This window comes from Ranitomeya variabilis, chromosome 3, assembly GCF_051348905.1.
Source record: "Ranitomeya variabilis isolate aRanVar5 chromosome 3, aRanVar5.hap1, whole genome shotgun sequence".
Lineage (NCBI taxonomy): Eukaryota > Metazoa > Chordata > Amphibia > Anura > Dendrobatidae > Ranitomeya > Ranitomeya variabilis.
Genome location: NC_135234.1, coordinates 266680595 through 266702263, shown reverse-complemented (window position 1 = coordinate 266702263; position 21669 = coordinate 266680595). Strand labels below are relative to the sequence as shown.

Below are 21669 nucleotides of genomic sequence, written 5' to 3'. Positions count from 1 at the left end.
CCCACACAAATACTGATGAAAAATCCTGACCAAATCCTGATGCAATCCTGAACGTGGACACATACCCTCCCACATGAACAGGCATAAGATTGGCGAAGGCATAATAAGGTGCAGGCACATGAAGACATACTTACAAAAGCACACAGCCGTACAAAAATACACACACACACACACACACACACACACACACACACACACACACACACACACACACACACACACACACACACACACACACACACGCACATAAGCTTTATGAAAATACACATATGTACAACAAAGGCAGAAAGGTGAACCCAATCAAAAGACGCATACACACACCACACACACACACGTAAAAAAGGCTGACAATCCTTTGGCTGGAGCTGCATGTCTTCACAGTGGCTGGCATCGGGGTGGATCTGGACTCTAGCATGGCACTGGCTGGTGCAGGACGATGGCAGGCCTCTGGTTCTCTTCAGGTTTTTAGCTCTTGCTGTAGTCAGTACCTCATACACACACAAATGCACAGGCACACAGATGCACACAAAAATTGCAATACTCACACTGGCTCTATGGTGGCTGGAGTCTTGTGGCCGGCTTGCTGGAGTCTTGTGGCTGGCTCCTGTGGCTGGCTCCTGTGGCTGGCTCCTGTGGCTGGCTCCTGTGGCTGGCTAGGGTCTTCTGGCTAACTGGCTCTTGCTGGCAGTCTTCTCGCTTGGTCTTCTTGCTGGCATATGTGGGGTTGAAGGCCCAGGCCAGGTTTATATAGATTTGGGGGTGTCTGGCCAATTGGCAACAAAATCCTTCTTCTGAGCATGCTCAGTGTAAAAAAAACGTATTGCAGCGCTGTATTGCGTCGTACAACATGTCCCGACGCATCCGTCGCTCATAGGCTTTCATTGTAGCCAACGACGCATGCCGCAGGATGCGTCGCGACACGTTTTTTAGGCGGAGACAAAAAACGTTACAATCAACGTTTTTTGCTGACGACGTGTCGCCAAATTTCGACGCATACGTCGACGGACACGACGTATGCCAATCCGTCGCAATACGTCGCCAATACAAGTCTATGGGGAAAAAACGCATCCTGCAAAAACTTTTGCTGGATGCGTTTTTTATGAAAAAAGACGATTTGAGACGTAATGCAGTTAACGCTAGTGTGAAAGTAGCCTTATAGGCATATAGATTATAATTTATGAGCAGCCCAATGGAACATTACCAGAGATTCTCCTCTGGGGGCATGTACTTCTCTGCATGACTTTGACCAATCATAAGCAAGAGGTGTCATGCAGGGGTCAAAATACACGCCCCCAGAGATGAATCTCTGGTATGGTAGTAATTTAATATCTCTGCATCTCTAATTTCTACTTTGTTCAGTATAGCAGAGCCGAGTGTGATTACTAACGCCTGTTGTAGCTTTTATCATGAGGCAGTTAAAGGGAACCTATCACCCCGTTTTTTAAAAATTAGATAAAAATAGTGTGAAATAGGGGCAGAGCTGGGCTTTACATTACTGCCTTTTTGGTGCCTTTACACCCCCGTTAGGCTGCCGAAATACCTTTGTGAAGTGGCCGTTTTCTGCTGTCACTCACGCTGGTCTGGTCCTATGGGCGTGGTGACAGCGCTGTTTCTCCCCCCAGATCAGGCTCATCATTACGTTGGTGGCGTAGTGGTGTGCGCATGTCCAAAGAGAAGATCCACTGCCCAGGAGATTCAAAACAGCGCGGTCTTCGCTATTCGCCGTTTACCGGTGGGCGCGGCCATCTTTCCTGTGGCCGCGCGTGCGCAGATGGAGCGCTCTGCTGCCCGGGGCTTCAGGAAAATGGCCGCCGCGATCTCCATCTGCGCACGCGCGGAATCCCGCGGCCATTTTCCTGAAGCCCCGGGCAGCAGAGCGCTCCATCTGTGCACGCGTGGCCACAGGAAAGATGGCCGCGCCCACCGGTAAACGGCGAATAGCGAAGACCGCGCTGTTTTGAATCTCCTGGGCAGTGGATCTTCTCTTTGGACATGCGCACACCACTACGCCACCAACGTAATGATGAGCCTGATCTGGGGGAGAAACAGCGCTTGACCACGCCCATCCGACCTGACCAACTTGAGTGACAGCAGAAAACGGCCACTTCACAAAGGTATTTCGGCAGCCTAACGGGGGGTGTAAAGGCACCAAAAAGGCACTAATGTAAAGCCCAGCTCTGCCCCTATTTCACACTATTTTTATCTAATCTTTAAAAAACGGGGTGATAGGTTCCCTTTAATGTGGGGTGAGGAGGTGTAGAGCAGTGTGATTGCAAACACCTTCAGCTTTCATATCACAACAGTCAGTGTGGAGGGAGGGACAGAGCTGCAACTACAGAGGTATTTATTATGGCACTTGGCTGTATGGCCAGAAATGTGCACCAGCCGCTGACTGGAGTAATATTTCTGGCATAGGCACACGCCAGTTGTATAGATGTGCCTAATTCATTCAGTTGCTTTTATCTCTTAGTGAATTATGTGCATCTCACACTAGGTTTTCCTTCATTAAGTTTGCTTTGTTCAACTGCTGTCTTAAAGGGAATCTGTCAGAAGATTTTTGCTATTTAATCTGTGAGCAGCATAATATAGGGAAATAGTGCCTCGTCCCAGGCTGTTTGTTGTATTAAAACTACAGTGTTTTAACAGCAGGAGATTATGACTAGAGGACTACTTCTCAACTGCAGGCCAGCCAGTCAAATCAGTGTAACCATGCCAGAACCACTGAATATGCATTTTCCTCAAGATGCCAATGTACATATGAAGCTGCCAAATTAAGTGGGTGACCATTGCTACATCTACAGCAGAGAAATTTATCAAAACTGCACCAAGCAGTCCAGTAAGTGATACATAGCTGGAATCATGGTCTCTGCCCCTGCATCATGCTGCTCTCAGATTACATATCAAATCCCACTGACAGATTCCCTTCAATTATTCATGCCCTAAATGTATATTTTATTTTATAGGACTAAGCTCAGCTGTATGATAGAAGCAATTCCAAAAAGCAAGAAAAATAAAAGATGTCAACTGCATTCTTTGGACACACACAAACCAAAACCTTTGGGGTAAGTTTTTATTTTGTCATTTTGTGGGATTGCTGTAACGAAGCATAGAGACATGCTCTTACGTTATAAGTGGAACTTACACTATATGGACAAAAGAGTTGGGACTCATTTCTTACTCATGGAATTCAGGTTTTTATTTGATCAGTTGTGCTGTTTTACAGGTGAAACGGTGTTCTCCCTGCATAATTAAATGTTCAGCGAAGCAGTAAAAAAGATCAGTGTGGCACAAGGCTATTGTGTGTTATGTTAGCAACATACATTTGTGAGAGAATGGCTTAGTAAAGAGCTCACTGGATTCATGTATGGTACTGAAATGGATTGCACAAAGTAGAAATTCCAGAGTGGAGTCTCTGAATTCTAAGGTGCTAGGAGCAAACATTTGCCAATGCTTTTCTGACCGACTAACCGCACAGTTCCAAACTTGCTGTGTAATTGTCAATGACCTATTTGGCAATGGCATTGGCCAGGACACAGAGAGGATTGAATTATACATGCTTTACATTAGTGACCTTTTTGTGATCTGAAGAAGCAGTCCAGGAACTTGGCCACACATTTTTCCCAATCACCCCAGCGTTTCAGAGAAAGAATCGCACAGCCAGGCTCTGGTTCATGCTGCCTGTGGTTTTACAGGTTCTCTTTAATCTTTTAGCCTCTGGATATAAATTCTAAATGTTGTTGTAACTGTGTTCAGAGGTTTTGAGAATAATAAAGAATATTTTTTAATTTCTTAGCTACTCTATTAAAAGTTTATGGAAATTTCAGCATTTATCTGTGATCTCTGTTAAATCATTATCTTATGTTTCAAGACTTTTTCAAGCAAATAGAATCATAGAATGTTAGGGTTGGAAGGGACATCCTGGGTCATCTGGTCCAGCCCCCTGCTCAATGCAGGATTCACTAAACCATCCCAGACAGATGTCTGTCCAGCCTCTGTTTGAAAACTTTCATTGAAGGAGAACTCGCCACCTCTTAAGGCAGCCTGTTCCACTCCACCCTCACTGTCAAAAAGTTTTTTTCTAATGTCTAATCTGTATCTTCTCCCTTTCAGTTTCATTCCATTTCTTCTCGTGTTTCCATTTCCAAATGAGAATAATAATGATCACCCTATACTGTGACATCCCTTCAGATATTTGTAGACAGCCATTAAGTCTCCTCTTAGCCTTCTTTTTTGCAAGCTAAACTTTCCCAGATCCTTTAACTGTTCCTCATACAACATACTTTGCAGTCACCTCACCATTCTGGTAGCTCTTATCTGAACTTCCACCAGTTTTTCCATGTCTTTTTTATTTTTTTTATTTATTTTTTTTAAATAAAACTAGACAAAGTATTCTAGATTAGGCCTGACCAAGGAGGTGGAGATGGAGATAATTGTCATGTTATCTAGACTCTATGCTTCACAAAATACATCCCAGAACTGTCTTTTTTGCTGCTGCATCACACTGTTGACTCATGTGCAGTCTGTGATCTATTAGTATACCGAAGTCTTTTTCACACGTGTTGCTTAATTCCCATTCTGTAGATGTAACTTTCGTTTTTTCTTGCCTAGATTTAGAATCTTAATTTCTTTCTTTTTAAATACTATTCTGTTAATCGCTGCCCATTTTTCAAGCTTATCTAGATCTTTCTGCATCACCTCTATTTTTTTTTTTTTTTTTTTTATGTTTCCCTTTCCTACAGGGGAAACTGGATGGATATCTGGGAAATAATGTCCCAGGAATGCCGTGATGAAGTTGTTTTAATTGATTCCAGTTGTCTTTTAGAAACTTTGGAAAACTACCTTCGTAAGCACAGGTATGTAATTGTTATTTCAACACTTCTAATACAAAAATTAAAATGTCGATAAGTTCCCTAAATGGGCTTTGTTTTTATGTTATTATTTAGTATCATAGCACCATTTGTTCCATGGCACTTTACATGTGAAAGGGGTATACATAATAATAAACATGTACAATAATCTTGAACGCTACAAGTCACCTACTGGTACAGGAGGAGAGAGGACCCTGCCCGCGAGGGCTAACAGTCTACATGGGATGGGTGAGGATACAATAGGTGAGTGTAGAGCTGCTTGTGCAGCTTTACAATAGAACAAGGGTTATTGCCGGTGTTAGGCTTGTCGGAAGAGTTAGGTCTTCAGGTTCCTTTTTTGAAGGTTTCCATGGTAGGCGAGAGTCTGATATGTGATGTCAGAGAGTTCCAGAGTAGGCGGAATGCAAGGAAGAAATCTTGCATGAGAATTGTTTGGAAGAGGAGATAAACGGGGAGTAGAGAATTAAATATTGTGAGGATCAGAGATTGCGTGCTGGTAAGTACTGGGAGACTAAGTCACAGATGTATGGAGAACACAGGTTCTGGATGGCTTTGTATGCCATGGTTAGGGTTTTGAACTGGAGTTTTTGGGTAATGTGGAGCCAGTGAAGGGATTGACAGGGAGGAGAGGCCAGGGCATGGGTGGGGGCAGGTGGATTAGACTGGCAGCAGACTAAGCTCTAGACTAGCACGTAATATATTGCAGTTGTGAATACACAGTAATGTCATCAGCTAATAGTTACACCTGAATCCCACTGATGAGGGTTCTGCGGGCACAGCTCCTGTGCCTGCTCTGTCACTATTGTCCTAATAGTATAGTAGTTTGTTGATGTGACCTTCTTACCGTGACTTACAGGATATGAAGGGGGTAATGCATGCTGAACACCTTTTCACTGTATATAGTTTTTTCATTATAGTCACAATTTCCTTTCCATCAACAGGTTTTGTACAGACTGCAAGAACAAAGTACTTAGAGCTTACAACATTTTGATTGGTGATCTAGACTGTAGTAAAGAGAAAGGCTACTGTGCAGCACTTTATGAAGGTCTTCGCTGCTGTCCTCATGAGCGCCATATCCATGTCTGTTGTGAGACCGATTTCATTGCTCATCTTCTTGGCAGAGCAGAGCCAGAATTCGCCGGAGGGTATGAGTATGTAACTTGCTAGAGTTGGCTTCTAGCGTTTACTATTTTTTTACTTTATCAGGCAATGTAAGTTTTATTGTGACTTTTAATATATTGAAAAGTGTGGATCATCTTTTTATTAATACAGTTATGGTGAATCCTGATACTCCTTAAAGGGAATCTATCACCACATTTGAACTATCTAAACTATTAATATGGACATACAGGTTATAGACTACTGAGAAAAGCCCTCCCTGTATGTTTCATATCAGATAGCTTGTTTTTTTATCACTTTATATAAATGGCATCTTCCAGACTATGGGGAGGATGTTACCCGGAGGATAACTCTGCCTCCAGAGCTTATTTTACATGAAGGGGACGTCACCAGTGTGAGACAACTAACTAACACAGAACAGGAGAAATTAAATTTTGTCTTCTTGCTTTTTTGTAGCTTTTGAACTTTGCTGTATTGTAACAATGTTGGAGCCATGTTTGCCTGTGAGATTGAAGATGAGAGGAACCTTCAGATGTTAGGTATAATCACACTCTGCTCTGCAGTGAGATCATGAGTGTAGAGAGCAGCCATTACACCTCACACTGGTAACTTTGCCTCCAGATCTTATTTTACTTAAAGGGGAGTTATCCTCCAGCCAACATCCTTCCCAGAACCTGGAAGAGGTCATTTGCATAAAGTAATAAAAGGTGATTTATCAGCTTTGAGGCATACAGGTAGGACTCTCCTCAGCAGTCTATAGCCTGTATGCCCATAGGTCAAATGTTGTGACAGATTACCTTTAAAACCTCAGCAATACTTAGGGTAAAGTCACACTAGGCATTTTTTTTTCCACAGCAAAACCTGATCTCTTAGTGGGAAGGAAGATGCAGGAAAAAAAAACAGGTTTTTCAGCGTTTTTTACTGCGGTTTTGGCATGCTAAATATTCCTCTTGGGCATACTGATAGTTTAGTTTTGAAAAAAAAAGTGCTTTTCTATACAATCAGGTTTTGGCACATAAAATGCAGCAAAACTCGATATTTGCATTTTTCATCACCCATTCATTTCAATTTGTGAAAAATGCTGATCTAAATGACACTCTCCATTGTGCATAAAACGCAGTAAAGCACAAAATCCTGATGACAAAAAAAAAACAAGCTGTGTGCATGAGATTTCTGAAATCTCATAGACTTTGCTGGTACTCTGAAACACAGCTGAAAATTGGCATAAAAAACGCATTCGAAAAAACACCCGATGTGACTTGGCCTTATGGGGCTAATGGCTTGAAAGGGGTTCTCCTGTTCTCGTTATGCTCTTTTCCTACTAGGGTCCATATAAATCGGAGTAATCCATGTAAAACACAGAAAAGGGAGATCATTCAGAGAAAGATTCTTTGTAGCTACTTTGGCTTGTAAATTCGGGTCACAAATGCTGAGCCCCCTTCAATGAAACATTTTCTAAAGATTGCCAAGGAGAGCTTGTAACTAGGGTTGAGCGAAACGGGTCGGCAATTTTCAGAAGTCGCCGACTTTTGGCAAAGTCGGGTTTCATGAAACCCGACCCCTGTGTGGGGTCGGCCATGAAGTCGGCGATCTTCTGAATCTGGAATCGGAATTCCGATACCGATTCCCGATATGTTTAAGATATCGGGAATTGGTATCGGAATTCAGATTTAAGTGTAAAATAAAGAATTAAAATAAAAAATATCGCTATACTTACCCTCTGATGCGCCCTGGTACTAAGCGGGAACCTTCCTTCCTTAGAATCAGCCTTCCAGGACCTTGCGGTGACGTCGCGGCTTGTGATTGGTCGCGCGGCCGCCCATGTGACCGCTCGCGCGACCAATCACAAGCCGCGACGTCACCGTGACGTCACCGAAGGTCCTGGAAGGGCTGATTCTTAGGAAGGAAGGCTGCCGGAAAGAAGCAGGGCGCGTGCGAGGGTGAGTATATACCTAAGGCCGGAGACACACTGGTGCGAGATACGGCCGAGTCTCGCTGGTTAAAAGCAAGCTGTGGCACCGGCACTCCGGAGCAGAGCGTGCGGCTCCATGTATTGCTATGCAGCTGCACGCTCCGCTCCGGAGTGCAGGTGCCACAGCTTGCTTTTAACCAGCGAGACTCGGCCGTATCTCGCACCAGTGTGTCTCCGGCCTAATAGGAATATACTCACCCTCGGCTTCTTTCCGGCAGCCTTCCTTCCTAAGAATCAGCCCTTCCAGGACCTTCGGTGACGTCGCGGCTTGTGATTGGTCGCGCGAGCGGTCACATGGGCGGCCGCGCGACCAATCACAAGCCACGACGTCACCGCAAGGTCCTGGAAGGCTGATTCTAAGGAAGGAAGGTTCCCGCTTAGTACCAGGGTGCATCAGAGGGTAAGTATGGCGATATTTTTTTATTTTAATTCTTTATTTTACACTTAAATATGGATCCCAGGGCCTGAAGGAGAGTTTCTGCCCCCTCAGACCCTGGGAACCATTGGAAACCCAGTGCACTGCATTGGGTTTCGAGTTTCGGCCGACCCCGACCCCGACTTTTTTATAGGATCGGCCGATTTCACTCGACCCGACTTTTGAAAAAGTCGCGTTTCGTGAAACCCGACCCGATCCTATAAATGTAAAGGTCGCTCAACCCTACTTGTAACGTACATGGGAGTGCGGAGTGGTATTATAATGAAAACAAGAGGTAGAGATTTCATACAGACACCGCACGCCCTGGAGTCTGGAAGAAATCATTAACATAAAAGATTAAAATTCAATTTCTCAACTACACCGCTGCTATGAGGCATACAGGTAGGAATATTTGAACCATTCTATCAACTGTATGCCCATAGGAATAGCTTACCGTATATACGCGAGTATAAGCCTAGATTTTCAGCCTATTTTTTTTTTTAGGTTGAAAGTGCCGCTCTCTGCTTATACTCGAGACATTGTCCCAGGGGGGTGGGAGGGGGAGTGGCGGCTGTGACATACTCACCTGCTCCTGGCGTGGTCCCTGTATCTCCTATGGTCTACGGGCGCTGACAGCTTCTTCCAGCGTTGAGCCGTCACATGGTACTGCTCATTACAGTAATGAATATGGACCCGACTCCACTCCCATAGGGGTGGAGCCGCATATTCATTACTGTAATGAGCGGTACCAGTGACCGCTCAACGCTGGAAGAAGCTGTCAGCGCCCGGAGAAGGCCATCAGGGAAGCTGCCAGGCATCACGCCAGGAGCAGGTGAGTATAATGGGGAGGGTGATCATCATTGCGCGATATTCACCTGTCCTCGTTCCACCACCGTTAGCCGATCCGTCTTCCGCGTCCTCTGCTGTGACGCTCGGGTCAGAGGGCGCGATGACGTGGTTAGTGCGCTTCCTCTGCCTGAACAGTCACTGCAGAGAGTCGGAAGATGGATCGGCACGCAGCATTGGAACGAGGACAGGTGAATATTGCATGTGCCGGGGGCCTGAGCGACGAGGTGAGAGTGTCATTTTTTTTTTTTTTTTAATAGCAGCAACAGCATATGGGGCAAATATCTCTATGGAGCATCTTATGGGGGTCATAATCACCATTTGTGCAGCATTATATGGGGCATATATCTCTATGGAGCATCTTATGGGGCCCTTATTAACCTTTGTGCAGCATTATATGGGGCATATTTTAGTATGGAGCATCTTATGGAGCCCATCATAAACTCTATGGAGCATTATATGGGGATTCAATATGGATATTCAAAAACACTTAACCTACTGATATCTCAATTACTTTTATTGCTACCTATTTTTATTTTTGAAATTTACCGGTAGCTGCTGCATTTTCCACCCTAGGCTTATACTTGAGTCATTAAGTTTTCCCAGTTTTTTGTGGCAAAGGTAGGGGTCTCGGCTTATACTCTGTTCGGTTTATACTCGAGTATATACGGTAAGTGTCCCAGGGGTGACAGATTCCCTTTAAGGCATGCAGACTTCAATATGGCCGAACGAGCCCTTTTCCTGTGATATCGGTAGCCGCTGCCTTTTGTGAAGTATATGGAGATCAGTTTTTAAATCCTTTAACCCTTTAATAACAGAGCCAATTTGGTACTTAATGACACTGTCACTTTGGTTTTAACTCTGGAACGCTTCACCTTATCCCACTGATTCTGAGATTGTTTTTTTCATGACATATTGTACTTCATATTGGTGGTAAAAATTCTTCAATATAACTTGAGTTTATTTATGAAAAAATGGAAATTTGGCAAAAATCTTGAACATTTACCCTTTAAATCAGTGGTGTCACACAAAATAGTTAGTAAATAACATTTCCCACATGTCTACTTCACATGAGCACAATTTTGGAAACATCATTTTTTTTTTTTTGTTAGGACGTTATAAGGGTTAAATGTTAACCAGCGATTTCTAATTTTTACAACAAAATTTACAAAACCATTTTTTTTTTTAGGGACCACCTCACATTTGAAGTTAGTTTTGGGGGGTCAATATAACAGAAAATGCCCAAAAGTAACACCATTCTAAAAATTGCACCCCTCAAGGTGCGCAAAACCACATTCAAGAAGTTTTTTAACCGTTCAGGTGCTTCACGAGAACTAAAGCAATGTGGAAGGAAAAAATGAACATTTTACCTTTTTCACAAAAAAAAATAATTTGGAACCAATTTTTATTTTTTTTATTTTCACAAGGGTATCAGGAGAAAATGGACCACTAAATTTGTTGTGCAATTTCTCTTGAGTCTGTCGATACCCTGTATGTGGGGCAAAGTCACTCTTTGGACGCATGGCAGGGCTCAGAAGGGAGGGAGCACAGTTTGACATTTTGAACATAAAATTGTATGGAATCAAGCCATCAGCAGAAGACCTCGGACAGGTCACTCATGCCCGAGTTTATTCACTTGAGCTCGGTCTTCCAGAATCGCTTAAAGGCGCTGGGAGATAGACTGGAAAGTGGTCTGACCCATATTAACACACTTTTCTAGGATGTCAACCAACTCCTTAATCATCTGGAAGCCGACCTCCAAAGACCAGCACACCATTTTTTTTTAACAAGATATAGCAGGGAATGTCGGAACACCTTACGCCTGATCTCCAGCTCAACGTGATGCAGGCGTGCAACGCTGCTTACGTTCAGGCTATGCAGCAGACTCTGTACTTCCACCAGGCACAGGTGGTATTTCCACCTGTGCCACCAATTACACACTTAACATCAATACCAAGTTCTGCTGCATACCACTGTACTGCCACCACCATGCCCAGTCCTGCCGCGCACCACTACACCGCCACCACCATGCCGGGTGCTGCTGCAATCCACTCCACCACCATGCCAAGACCTGCTCCTGTACGGCTGACCACCGCCACCATCAGTTGGCCACCAGAAGATTCTGCACGGCTGCCCACCGCCACAACCAGTAGGCCACTGGAAGAACCTGCACAGCTGTCAACCACCACCACCAGGCCGGGTCCAGTTCATATGCCCTGCTGACCCCACCACTCCTACCCACCCAAGGAGACACAAAAAAAAAGGGAGGATGTCGCATAAAACTGGACAGAAAGCAAAAAGGACATAAGGCAGCAGAAGTGGTGTACTACTTTCCAATGTGTCTGTGTTCAGTTTTTCTCTCCCGTCCCATGTTTCAACTCCTAATGTGTCTACTTCTATCCTTGACCTCCCAGACCCCGCAAGTTTAGTTACCCCTTCCCCTGGAACCCCTTCATCGTCCACCCGTAGCCAATCCTCCCAGCTCCACACACCCCAGCTCCACACACCCCAGCTCCACACACCCCAGGTCCATAACATTTCCCCCTCAACGGTTCGTAAAAGTAAATTTTTATTTTTGTAAATAAATTTGTGGTGTTTTCCCCCAATCACTGCTTGATCTTTGTCTCTTTCGTCGCTGTCAACACACACCGTGCGCCGTCAACACACGTCGCTGTCTACACATACTGTGTTTTTGCCACCTCATAGCTCCATGACACACAATATACTGCTCCTCTTTTTTATTTGCTTTACACAGCAGCTTTGCTTCTTGTGTGTGTAACGGAGTTAGGAGGTGGCAAAAACGCAGAGTACTGAAAATACTCCAAAAATATATTAATACAGCTGTCAGGGGTCAACAATGCTCACCTGCCCAGGTGTCAGCTCTAGTTCTGACTAGTATGACATAGATATGAGGTGGATTAGCTCCATCATCTCTTCAGTCTGCATCAGTATATATAAATATAGAAATGCAGACTGAAGAGACAATGGAGCTAATCCATTGTCACCTACCATAGCACTGACCTATATAACAATAATATTTAGGACAGTATATTCGCAAAAAAAAAAGGGAAAAATATTAAGTACATTGCAGAACAATAATTATGACAGGCGTTAATGTTTAAATATTACGTACCTTAGTGTCACCAGCAGATGTTCCTCAGCAGGAATCACTCTACGGCTCTGGGTGTCATGCCTGCTGATGGCTCCTTGTACACTGTCCAGCAATTCCATAAAGCTGTCTTGAGACATCCTCGTGTACTTTAAATATTTCTCTGGGTTTTCACTGAGCTCACTGAATAAGGAGTGGTAGGCTCCATGGCTTCTTTCGTAGTTCAAGAATCGGGTGCTGCCAAAAGCGCCGACACAGTCTTCTCTGGTTTTCACTTTACCGTTCTTGCTCACAAACAAATGCAAAGGACATCCAAATCCAGATTCCGAAAGAAACTCTCCATGAGAAGATCCATCTTGACACCGGATACAGGAGCAAAATGTGAGGATTTCATCTGTACAAGGGTTTATATAGAGAAATCGCATGCTTGTTTCAAGGAAATTCTTCTTGAAAAATTTTTTCCTGTCAAACTCTTGCGCATGCAAACATTGCGTTTTTTTATCCGTCATGCGTAAAGTTGATGCGGATAAAAAAAACGCAGCGTTATCATTCCTTTGCATGCGTTTTGTAATGCGGTTGCGGACGAGACGCTGCAGACTGAACCGCAAATGTGAACCTAGCCTAACCCTAATCCCAACTCTAACCTCAAGACACCCCTAATCCCAACCCTAACCATGAACCTAACCCCAACCCGATCCCTAACACATCCCAACCCTAACACATCCCAACCCTAACTTTAGCTCCAACCCTAGCTTTAGCACAGCTCACTTTAGCCTTCCTTATGGAAAAATGGAAATAAATAAATATATATTTTTTTTATTTCATTATTTTTACCTAACTAAGGGGGTGATAAAGGTGGGTTTTATTTGTTCTTTTTTTTATTATTTTGATCACTGTGATAGACCCTATCACCGTGATCAAAATGAACCAGTAGGAGAAATTTCCTATTTTTGCCGGGTGCCTGCTGGTAGATCTCGGCTGGCGCACTGCGTATGCGCCCACCCTTTTCTTTCCGTAAGAAGACTCCGGCGGCCTGGGGAACTTCACAGGGGTAGGGGTTGCAGGGATATCGGAGGTACATGGGGGGTTTGGGGGACCCCATTTCTCTCTCCTCTGATGTGCGAATAAAAACTGTTTGATCTAAAGTTAAAATTTGTGTGACATAGTTAAAATGTTCTTTTTTTTTCCTTCCACATGCCAAAAATTTCCGCGAAGCGCCATAAGGGTTAACCTTCACGACATACGCTGTGCATGTGCTGGGCATGTCGTATCTCTTCCTTTGATGTGGACTCTGGCACATGTCAGCTGTTTTGAACAGCTGATATGTGCCCCTATGTGCCCGTGTCACATGACAGTGGGTCACCAATGGGTTGGCATGACAATCCGGGTTTTGTAACCAGACCCTTGTGGTTGTCATTGCCGGATTGCTATGAGTGGTCGTTGCTCATAGCAAGTGAGCATTTCTGCTCCATAGAGCAGCACAAGCGATTGGATGATCGCAGTTTCTAGTCTCTATGGAGACTATTGAAGCCAATGTAAAGTGAAAAAAAGTTTTTAAAAATATTAAACAATATATAAAAGTTCAAATCACCCTCCATTCGCCCCATTCAAAATAAAACAAATTAAACAAAATTAAAAATACACGTATTTGGTATCGCCGCTTTGAGAATTTCTCGATGTATCAAGCTATAAAAAGAATTAATCCGATTGGTAAACGGCGTAGCGAAAAAGTCAAAACGGCAGAATTTTTTTTTTTTTTTTTTTTTGTCGTAGTAACATTGTATTAAAATGCAACAACGGGCGATAAAAAGATCGCATTCATATCAAAATGTTATCAATAGAAACCATCGGCTCCGTACGCAAAAAAATAAGCCCTCAACCAGCCCCGGATGTGACGCCAGGGGTCTCAGAAAATAGTTTTTTTTCTTTTTTTTTTTTTTTTTGTCAGCACCTAAATAAAACAACCTAGACATGATTGGTGTCTATGAACTCTTAATAACCTGGTGAATCATAGTGGCAGGTGAAGGGTTCAATAAACTTCTTGAATGTGGTTCTGAGCCTCTTGAGGGGTGCAGTTTTTTTTTTTGTTTTTTTTTAAATGTCACTTTTAGGTACTGTCATATGGGCCTCACTTCAAATCTAATGTGGTCCCTAAAAAAAAAAAAAATGGTTTTGTAAAATTTGTTGGGCAAATGAAAAATCGCTGGTCAACTTTTAACTGTTATAACTTCCTAACAAAAAACATTTGAAAATTGTGCTGATGTAAAGTAGACATGTCGGAAATGTTATTTATCAACTATTTTGTGTGACATATATCTCTGATTTAAGGGCATAAAAATTACCGTATATACTCGAGCATAAGCCAACCAGAGTATAAGCCGACACCCCCCCCCCCCCCCCCCTAATTTTGCAACAAAAAACTGAGAAAACTTATTGACTCGAGTATAAGCCTAGGGTGGAAAATGCAGCAGCTACCGGTAAATGTCAAAAATAAAAATACTGTAGATACCAATAAAAGTAAAATTAATTGAGACATCAGTAGGTTGTGTTTTTGAATATCCATATTGAATCAGTAGCACCATATAATGCTCCATACAGTTCATTATGGCCCCATAAGATGCTCCATATACAAATATGCCCCATATAATGCTCCATGCAGTTCATTATGGCCCCAGAAGATGCTCCATATTAAAATATGCCCCATATAATGCTCCATACAGTTCTTTATGGCCCCATAGATGCCCCATATAATGCTTCATGCAGTTCTTTATGGCCCCAAAGATGCCCCATATAATGCTCCATGCAGTTCATTATGGCCCCATAGATGCCCCATATAATGCTCCATGCAGTTCATTATGGCCCCATAGATGCCCCATATAATGCTCCATGCAGTTCATTATGGCCCCATAGATGCCCCATATAATGCTCCATGCAGTTCTTTATGGCCCATAGATGCCCCATATAATGCTCCATGCAGTTATAGCCCCATAGATGCCCCATATAATGCTCCATGCAGTTCATTGTGGCCCCATAGATGCCCCATATAATGCTCCGTGCAGTTCATTATGGCCCCATAGATGCCCCATATAATGCTCCATGCAGTTCATTATGGCCCCATAGATGCCCCGTATAATGCTCCATGCAGTTCTTTATGGCCCATAGATGACCCATATAATGCTCCATGCAGTTATGGCCCCATAGATGCCCCATATAATGCTCCATGCAGTTCATTATGGCCCCATAGATGCCCCATATAATGCTTCATGCAGTTCTTTATGGCCCCATAGATGCTGCATATAACAATGTGCCACATATAATGCTGCTGCTGCACTAAAAAAAAATGACATACTTGCCTCTCGTTGCTGCTCCTCAGCGTCCCGTCTCTCCGCACTGACTGTTGAGGCAGAGGGCGGCGCGCACACTAATACGTCATCGCGCCCTCTGACCTGAACAGTCAGTGCAGAGGATGCGGAAGACGGAGCGTCGGTGGAACGCGGAAAGGTGAATATGAAATACTCACCTGCTCCCGGCGCTCCTGACGCGGTCCCTGCATGTCCCACATTCTCCGGGCGTGGCAGCTTCTTCCTGTAGTGAGCGGTGACATGGTATCCCTCATTGCAGTAATGAATATGCGGCTCCACCCCTATGGGAGTGGAGTCCATATTCATTACTTTAATGAGCTCTACCAGTGACCTCTGAACAGGGGAAGAAGCTGCCGCGCCCGAAGACCGTGTGACATGCAGGTGAGTATTTGACAGTCGTCGCTCACCCGCCGACCATGACTCGAGTATAAGCCGAGAGGGGAACTTTCTGCCCATTTTTTTTGGCTGAAAATCTCGGATTATACTCGAGTACATACGGTAAGTTTGAAAATTGCAAAATTTTCAAATTCTTTTTACAATTTTTTTTTTTTTTCACAGTCATATCGAATAAATTTTAACACTATCGTAAAGTACAATGTCATGAAAACAGTGTCTCGGAATCAGTGGAATCTGTTGAAGCATTCTAGGGTCATTATCACATTAAGTGACACTGGTCAGAATTGTAAAATTTGGCCTGATCATGAAGGTGAAAACAGGCTTGTGGGTGAAGGTGTTAAGTCACATTTTGCTGGCGTTTCCAGCGCTTCGAAATAAGTCTTATGTTAAGAAAAGAACTAGCAGTTGACGGTGTGAACTGGTCAGTCAGGGTTGACATCACCTGAAACAGAAGAGGACCGGAGCAGCGCTGGAAACGACAGAAGGTGGTGAAGGATAAGTACTTTAATGCACTCAGGATACACACATTACCGATTTGCTAACTGAGGGAACAATTAAAGAAAAAAAAAAAATCACCATGGTGCTCCTTTCCCTTTTTTTAAATCCACATTCCCTTTAAATTTGTGTATGACTTGTCTAACACTAGGTAGATCTTTCTGCATTTTAAATATTCTAATGTATTAATCTTGTAACTTTGCTAACAACTTTTCTTCTCCATCGCCACATTGGGGGACACAGGACTCTGGGTGTATGCTGCTGCCACTAGGAGGCTGACACTAAGGCTGGGTTCACATTGCGTTTACAGCAGCCCGTTCAACACATACAATAACGGGCTTCTGTAAACGCAGATAGAGCATCTGCTAGCTCTATCTGCCCTAGCAGTGACGGACCCGGAAACACTGCAGCCCGCGTTTCAGGGTCCATCACTCAATGACGGCACATCCCTAGCGCACGCCCATTGTGGGCGTGCGCTAGTGATGCGTCCGACATTGGAGTCAATGGCGGCGTTAAACAGACTACGTTACACCGCGTTATGCCGCTGTGTAACGTAGTCCGTCTAACGGACACCACTAACGTAATGTGAACCCAGCCTAAGTAAATACAAAAAAGGTTAGCTCCTCCTCTGCAGTATACACCACTCACTGGCTCCGGATAATACTAGTTCTTGCTTAGTGTCCGTAGGAGGCACACAGCATCTGTTTTTTTTCCGACTTTCTTATTTTTATTTTTACCTTTTTGCGCAAGAGGATGATGGTGCGACGGACCCTTTTAAGGGGGCCGATCTCCCCCAAAACATCAACAGGCGACCACGGCGAGTTTCACCTCCCCGTACCCTCTCCTGCGACGTGGGATTTACTGCCGAGACCTAGCCCTGTGAAATCCTAGGGGAGCGAACCCTTAGGATACACAGAGGCCACCTTTCATATGCACACTCCGGCTGCCCTCCCTCTGCACCACCATTGAAGAACAGCGGTGCTGCATGGAGCTCCTCAGTCCCTCTCCACCTCCTCATCAAGAGGGTGGCAGATTGAGGGTTACTGCACCCTCCCCTCATACCTCACCTGAAAAGGACCATCAGCGGTGAGTATTGTGGGGGTGGGGGCTCCCGAGCGCACCGCGGGCTTGGCCGCATCTTGCGGCCGGGCACCGCTAATTTAGTCCCCAGCTTCGGCCACACCGCACATCATGCGTGAGGCCCCGCCTGCCGGTTTAGCGCTTCTCGCACACTGCGAGAAGCGCTCAACATAATCTCGGCAGCCATCTTTGATGCAAGGAGCTTCTTGACGCCAGCTGCACTCCTCCCCTCCCAGTCGGCACAGCGCTGCGGCAGGACATAGGACCCTGGGTAGGTGCTCTGCACGCTAACACAGGCCCTCCTCCTGCACACAGAGTACTCTGCTATTTTAGGGTACTTTCACATTTGCGTTTCCCTGATCTGCGGACGGCTGCGGACTTCCTCCGTGAAGCCCCGCCCTCGGCCGCACCTCCGCCGCTAGCTCCGCCTACTTCTGCATGCCGCCCACATGCGGCCTGCGTACCTATCTTTAACATTAGGTACGCAGGTCGTGCGGCTGTATGCGGAGGCTGCCGCATGCGTCGTTTTGACGCTGCGGCGACCAGCGTAGGGCGCAGCCTGTAGCATTTTTTTTTTTTTTATCTGCAGCGTCAAAATGACGCATGCGGCAGCCTCCGCATACAGCCGCACGACCTGCGTACCTAATGTTAGAGATGGGTACGCAGGCCGCATGCGGGCGGCATGCAGAAGTAGGCGGAGCTAGCGGCAGAGGTGCGGCCGAGGGCGGGGCTTCACGGAGGAAGTCCGCAGCCGTCCGCAGATCAGGGAAACGCAAATGTGAAAGTACCCTTAGCTGCACATAAGTGCCCCACATCAGCCCTGCACGGAGGTTAGCAGGTACAACATGTCTCTGCCTAAACCCTCCAAAAAATCTGCAAAAACACATACGGTGTTCTTCACTTCTTGCACCTCCTGTCAGGCTGCGCTACCAAGCGGGCATACTGCTCTGCTCTGTAATGCTTGTGACCCTAAATGAGCTCAGGAGCCCCCTGCTGCAAACGAGCCCGCGGTGACCAGTCCCACTGAGTGAGCTTTGTCACTTTCGCAATCTATGGCTTCTTTGACTAAAGCTATCTAGTCCCTCCAGGATCCATCCAGGAGCAGGACTACTAATCGGCCTATTCAGGAAACTTCCCCTACAGCTGCGGATTCTTCAGCCTCCAGGGGCCGCTCTCATTCTAGGCACACGCTGCCATCTAGGAAACACGTCCGTAGCTCGTCCCCCAGGCCCTCTGGTGCCTCGGCGTCCGTTAGCTCTGCTTCCCGCTCTCACTCCCCAGGCACCTGTTCCGACCAGGACCTGAGTCTGATGGGCCTCTTGATGTGGAGTCGCCAGGTTTTCAGAGTACTATAGATAGTCTCATTGAGGCCATCAACCAGTCCCTTCAGGTTGATGAGGAGCCTGCGACCTCCTATACGGATAATTTGGTGTCCTTCAAAAGGACCAAGCGTCTTCATAGGGTGTTTGCCAATCACCCGGAGTTCCAGGGCATAGTCCAGCAACATAGGGAGCGTCCGGACAAACGCTTTGCAGGCCAGAGATCTCTGGAGTCCAAATATCCTTTTTCTCCTGATCTCTGCAAACAATGGACAGAATCCTCTCCTGTGGATCCTTCTGTTTCACTTTTGTCCTCTAAAACTCTCCTATCCGTGCCGGACGGATCTTCTATCAAAGATCCCACAGATCACCTAGTTGACAGTTTCACCCGTTCAGTGTTTGAGGCTTCTGGCTCGGCACTCTATCCCTCCTTCGCTGCTACCTGGGTAGCCAAAGGCGTGACTCTTTGGGCAGACTCTCTGCATAAGGCCTTACAGAATAGTGATCTTCCCTCTGACATAGTGGAGCTAGCAAATCAAATTTCCTTGGCTGGCGATTACTTAGTAAACGCTTCCCTGGACGCGGCCAATTGCTCTGCACTTACGGCTTCAAACGCTGTGGCGATTAGGAGAGCACTATGCTTGAGAAACTGGCGAGCGGACTCCGCATCTAAAAAGTCCCTCACGTCCCTTCCATATATCAGTGGCCGCTTATTTGGTGAAAAGCTGGACAAGCTGATTTACGACGCTACAGGAGGGAAAAGTACTTCCCTTCCACAGCAGAGATTCAGACAACCGTTCTGTCGACAGCCGCAGGCTAGTTTTCGGTCCTTTCGTGGAAATTACGCATGGCACTCTGGCCAGTTCCCCTGGTTCGGGGCGCCGTGCCGGCAGAGACAAAAGCCCATGGGCCTCGTACAGGCCCAACCATTCCTGGAGGGGCCCCACCATGCAGTCTAGGTCCAGGGGATCCAGACCCCAACCATCTTCTTCTAAATGACTTGCAACCTCGTCCGGACGACACCAGCAAAGTAGGCGGACGCCTTCTCTTGTTTCGTCATACCTGGCTCGCAGTCGATCACGATGAGTGGGTCAGGGATCTGGTGTCCTCCGGTTACAAAATTGATTCCCCCAACCCAGTTTTTCACTTCCCGCCCTCCCGAAGCGGGAACTCGTGCTTGGGCTTTTTCCCAGGCCATTGAGTTGCTCTGCCGAGACAGGGTCTTTGTCCCTGTCCCAGAGGATGAAAGGTTCTGCGGTTTTTATTCAAATCTGTTCATGGTCACCAAGAAGGATGGAACGGTCAGGCCCATCCTGGACCTAAAGCTCTTGAACAGATTTGTCAAAGTCCGACAGTTCAGGATGGAGTCCCTCCGTTCCATCATCGCCTTGATGGAACAAGGCGAATTCTTAGCCTCCATCGACATCCGGGATGCGTACCTCCATATCCCAATCTTCCCACCTCACCAAAGTTTCTTCGCTTCGCCGTCAAACGGGAACATTTTCAGTTCACAGCTTTGCCTTTCGGCCTCGCCACCGCCCCCAGAGTTTTCACAAAGGTCATGGCTGCGGTCATGGCCATTCTACATTCTCGGGGTCTAGACGTGCTTCCCTACTTAGACGACCTACTGGTCAAAGGCCCATCTTTCCAAGCCTGTGAGGAGTGCGTCTGCATTTCCTTGGATACTCTGTCTCGGCTGGGCTGTTTGATCAACTTAAAAAAAAGTCATCTCCTGTTCCAGCTCAACTGATCTCCTTCCTGGGCATGACCCTGGACACCTCCCGAGGGTTGGTGCTTCTTCCTCGGGACAAGGTCCTGGCTCTTCAACAAGGGGTCTGGAAGCTTCTCTAGCCGTCTCCTTGTTCCATCCGTTTCGGCATAAGGATTCTCGGGAGATGGTGGCTTCAATGGAGGCAGTTCCATTTGCGCAACTACACCTCCGTCCCCTCCAGCACGCTCTGCTAGAAGCATGGGATGGGAGTCCATTTTCCCTCGACCGACAGTGTCCTCTCTCTCCTCATGTCAAGCAGGCACTCCAATGGTGGATGCTCCGAACCTCTCTTCTCCAAGGGAGGTCCTTCCTCCCAGTCCATTGGCTGGTAGTCACTACCGATACCAGCCTCCTCGGCTGGGGAGCGGTCTTTCGCCATCACACTGCGCAGGGAACCTGGACTCATAACGAGTCTCGCCTTCCAATCAATATCCTGGAGATGCATGCGATTTGGCTGTCCCTAAAGCGGTTCCATCATCTCCTAGCAGGCCGCCCCATCCGTATCCAGTCGGACAATGCCACGGCAGTGGCCTATATAAATCAATAGGGGGGCACCCGCTGCAGTGCGCGAGGTAGAGCACATCCTTCGCTGGGCCGAAAACAACCACTCGGGCATATTGGCCATTCACATTCCAGGAGTGGAAAATTGGGCCGCGGACATCCTCAGCCGGCACGGTCTTGCCTCAGGAGAGTGGTCTCTCTATCAGGACATATTCCAACAAATCTGCCTTCGTTGGGGTACTCTGGATGTAGACTTGATAGCTTCCTGGTTCAATGCCAAGGTACCTCAGTTTGTAGCCCAGTCTCGGGACCCGAGAGCAATTGGGGTGGACGCGCTTGTCCTTCCTTGGAGTCAGTTTCGCCTTCCTTATCTGTTTCCTCCCCTGCCCCTGCTTACCAGAGTCATCAGGATGATC

The 21669-nt window shown here is 46.0% G+C and overlaps 1 protein-coding gene across 2 annotated transcripts in view; it reads left to right on the top strand.

The window, feature by feature from the left end:
* The window catches only part of GGNBP2 (gametogenetin binding protein 2), a 116187-nt gene that overhangs the window by 48449 nt on the left and 46069 nt on the right, over window positions 1-21669 (top strand). The window contains exons 4-6 of one of the 2 annotated variants that reach the window (XM_077295449.1): window positions 2964-3062; window positions 4740-4853; window positions 5810-6019. In XM_077295449.1, coding sequence (XP_077151564.1) covers window positions 2964-3062; window positions 4740-4853; window positions 5810-6019 — 423 coding nt within the window. The remainder of the gene's footprint in view (window positions 1-2963; window positions 3063-4739; window positions 4854-5809; window positions 6020-21669) is intronic. The other variant, XM_077295450.1, reaches the window with a different exon arrangement.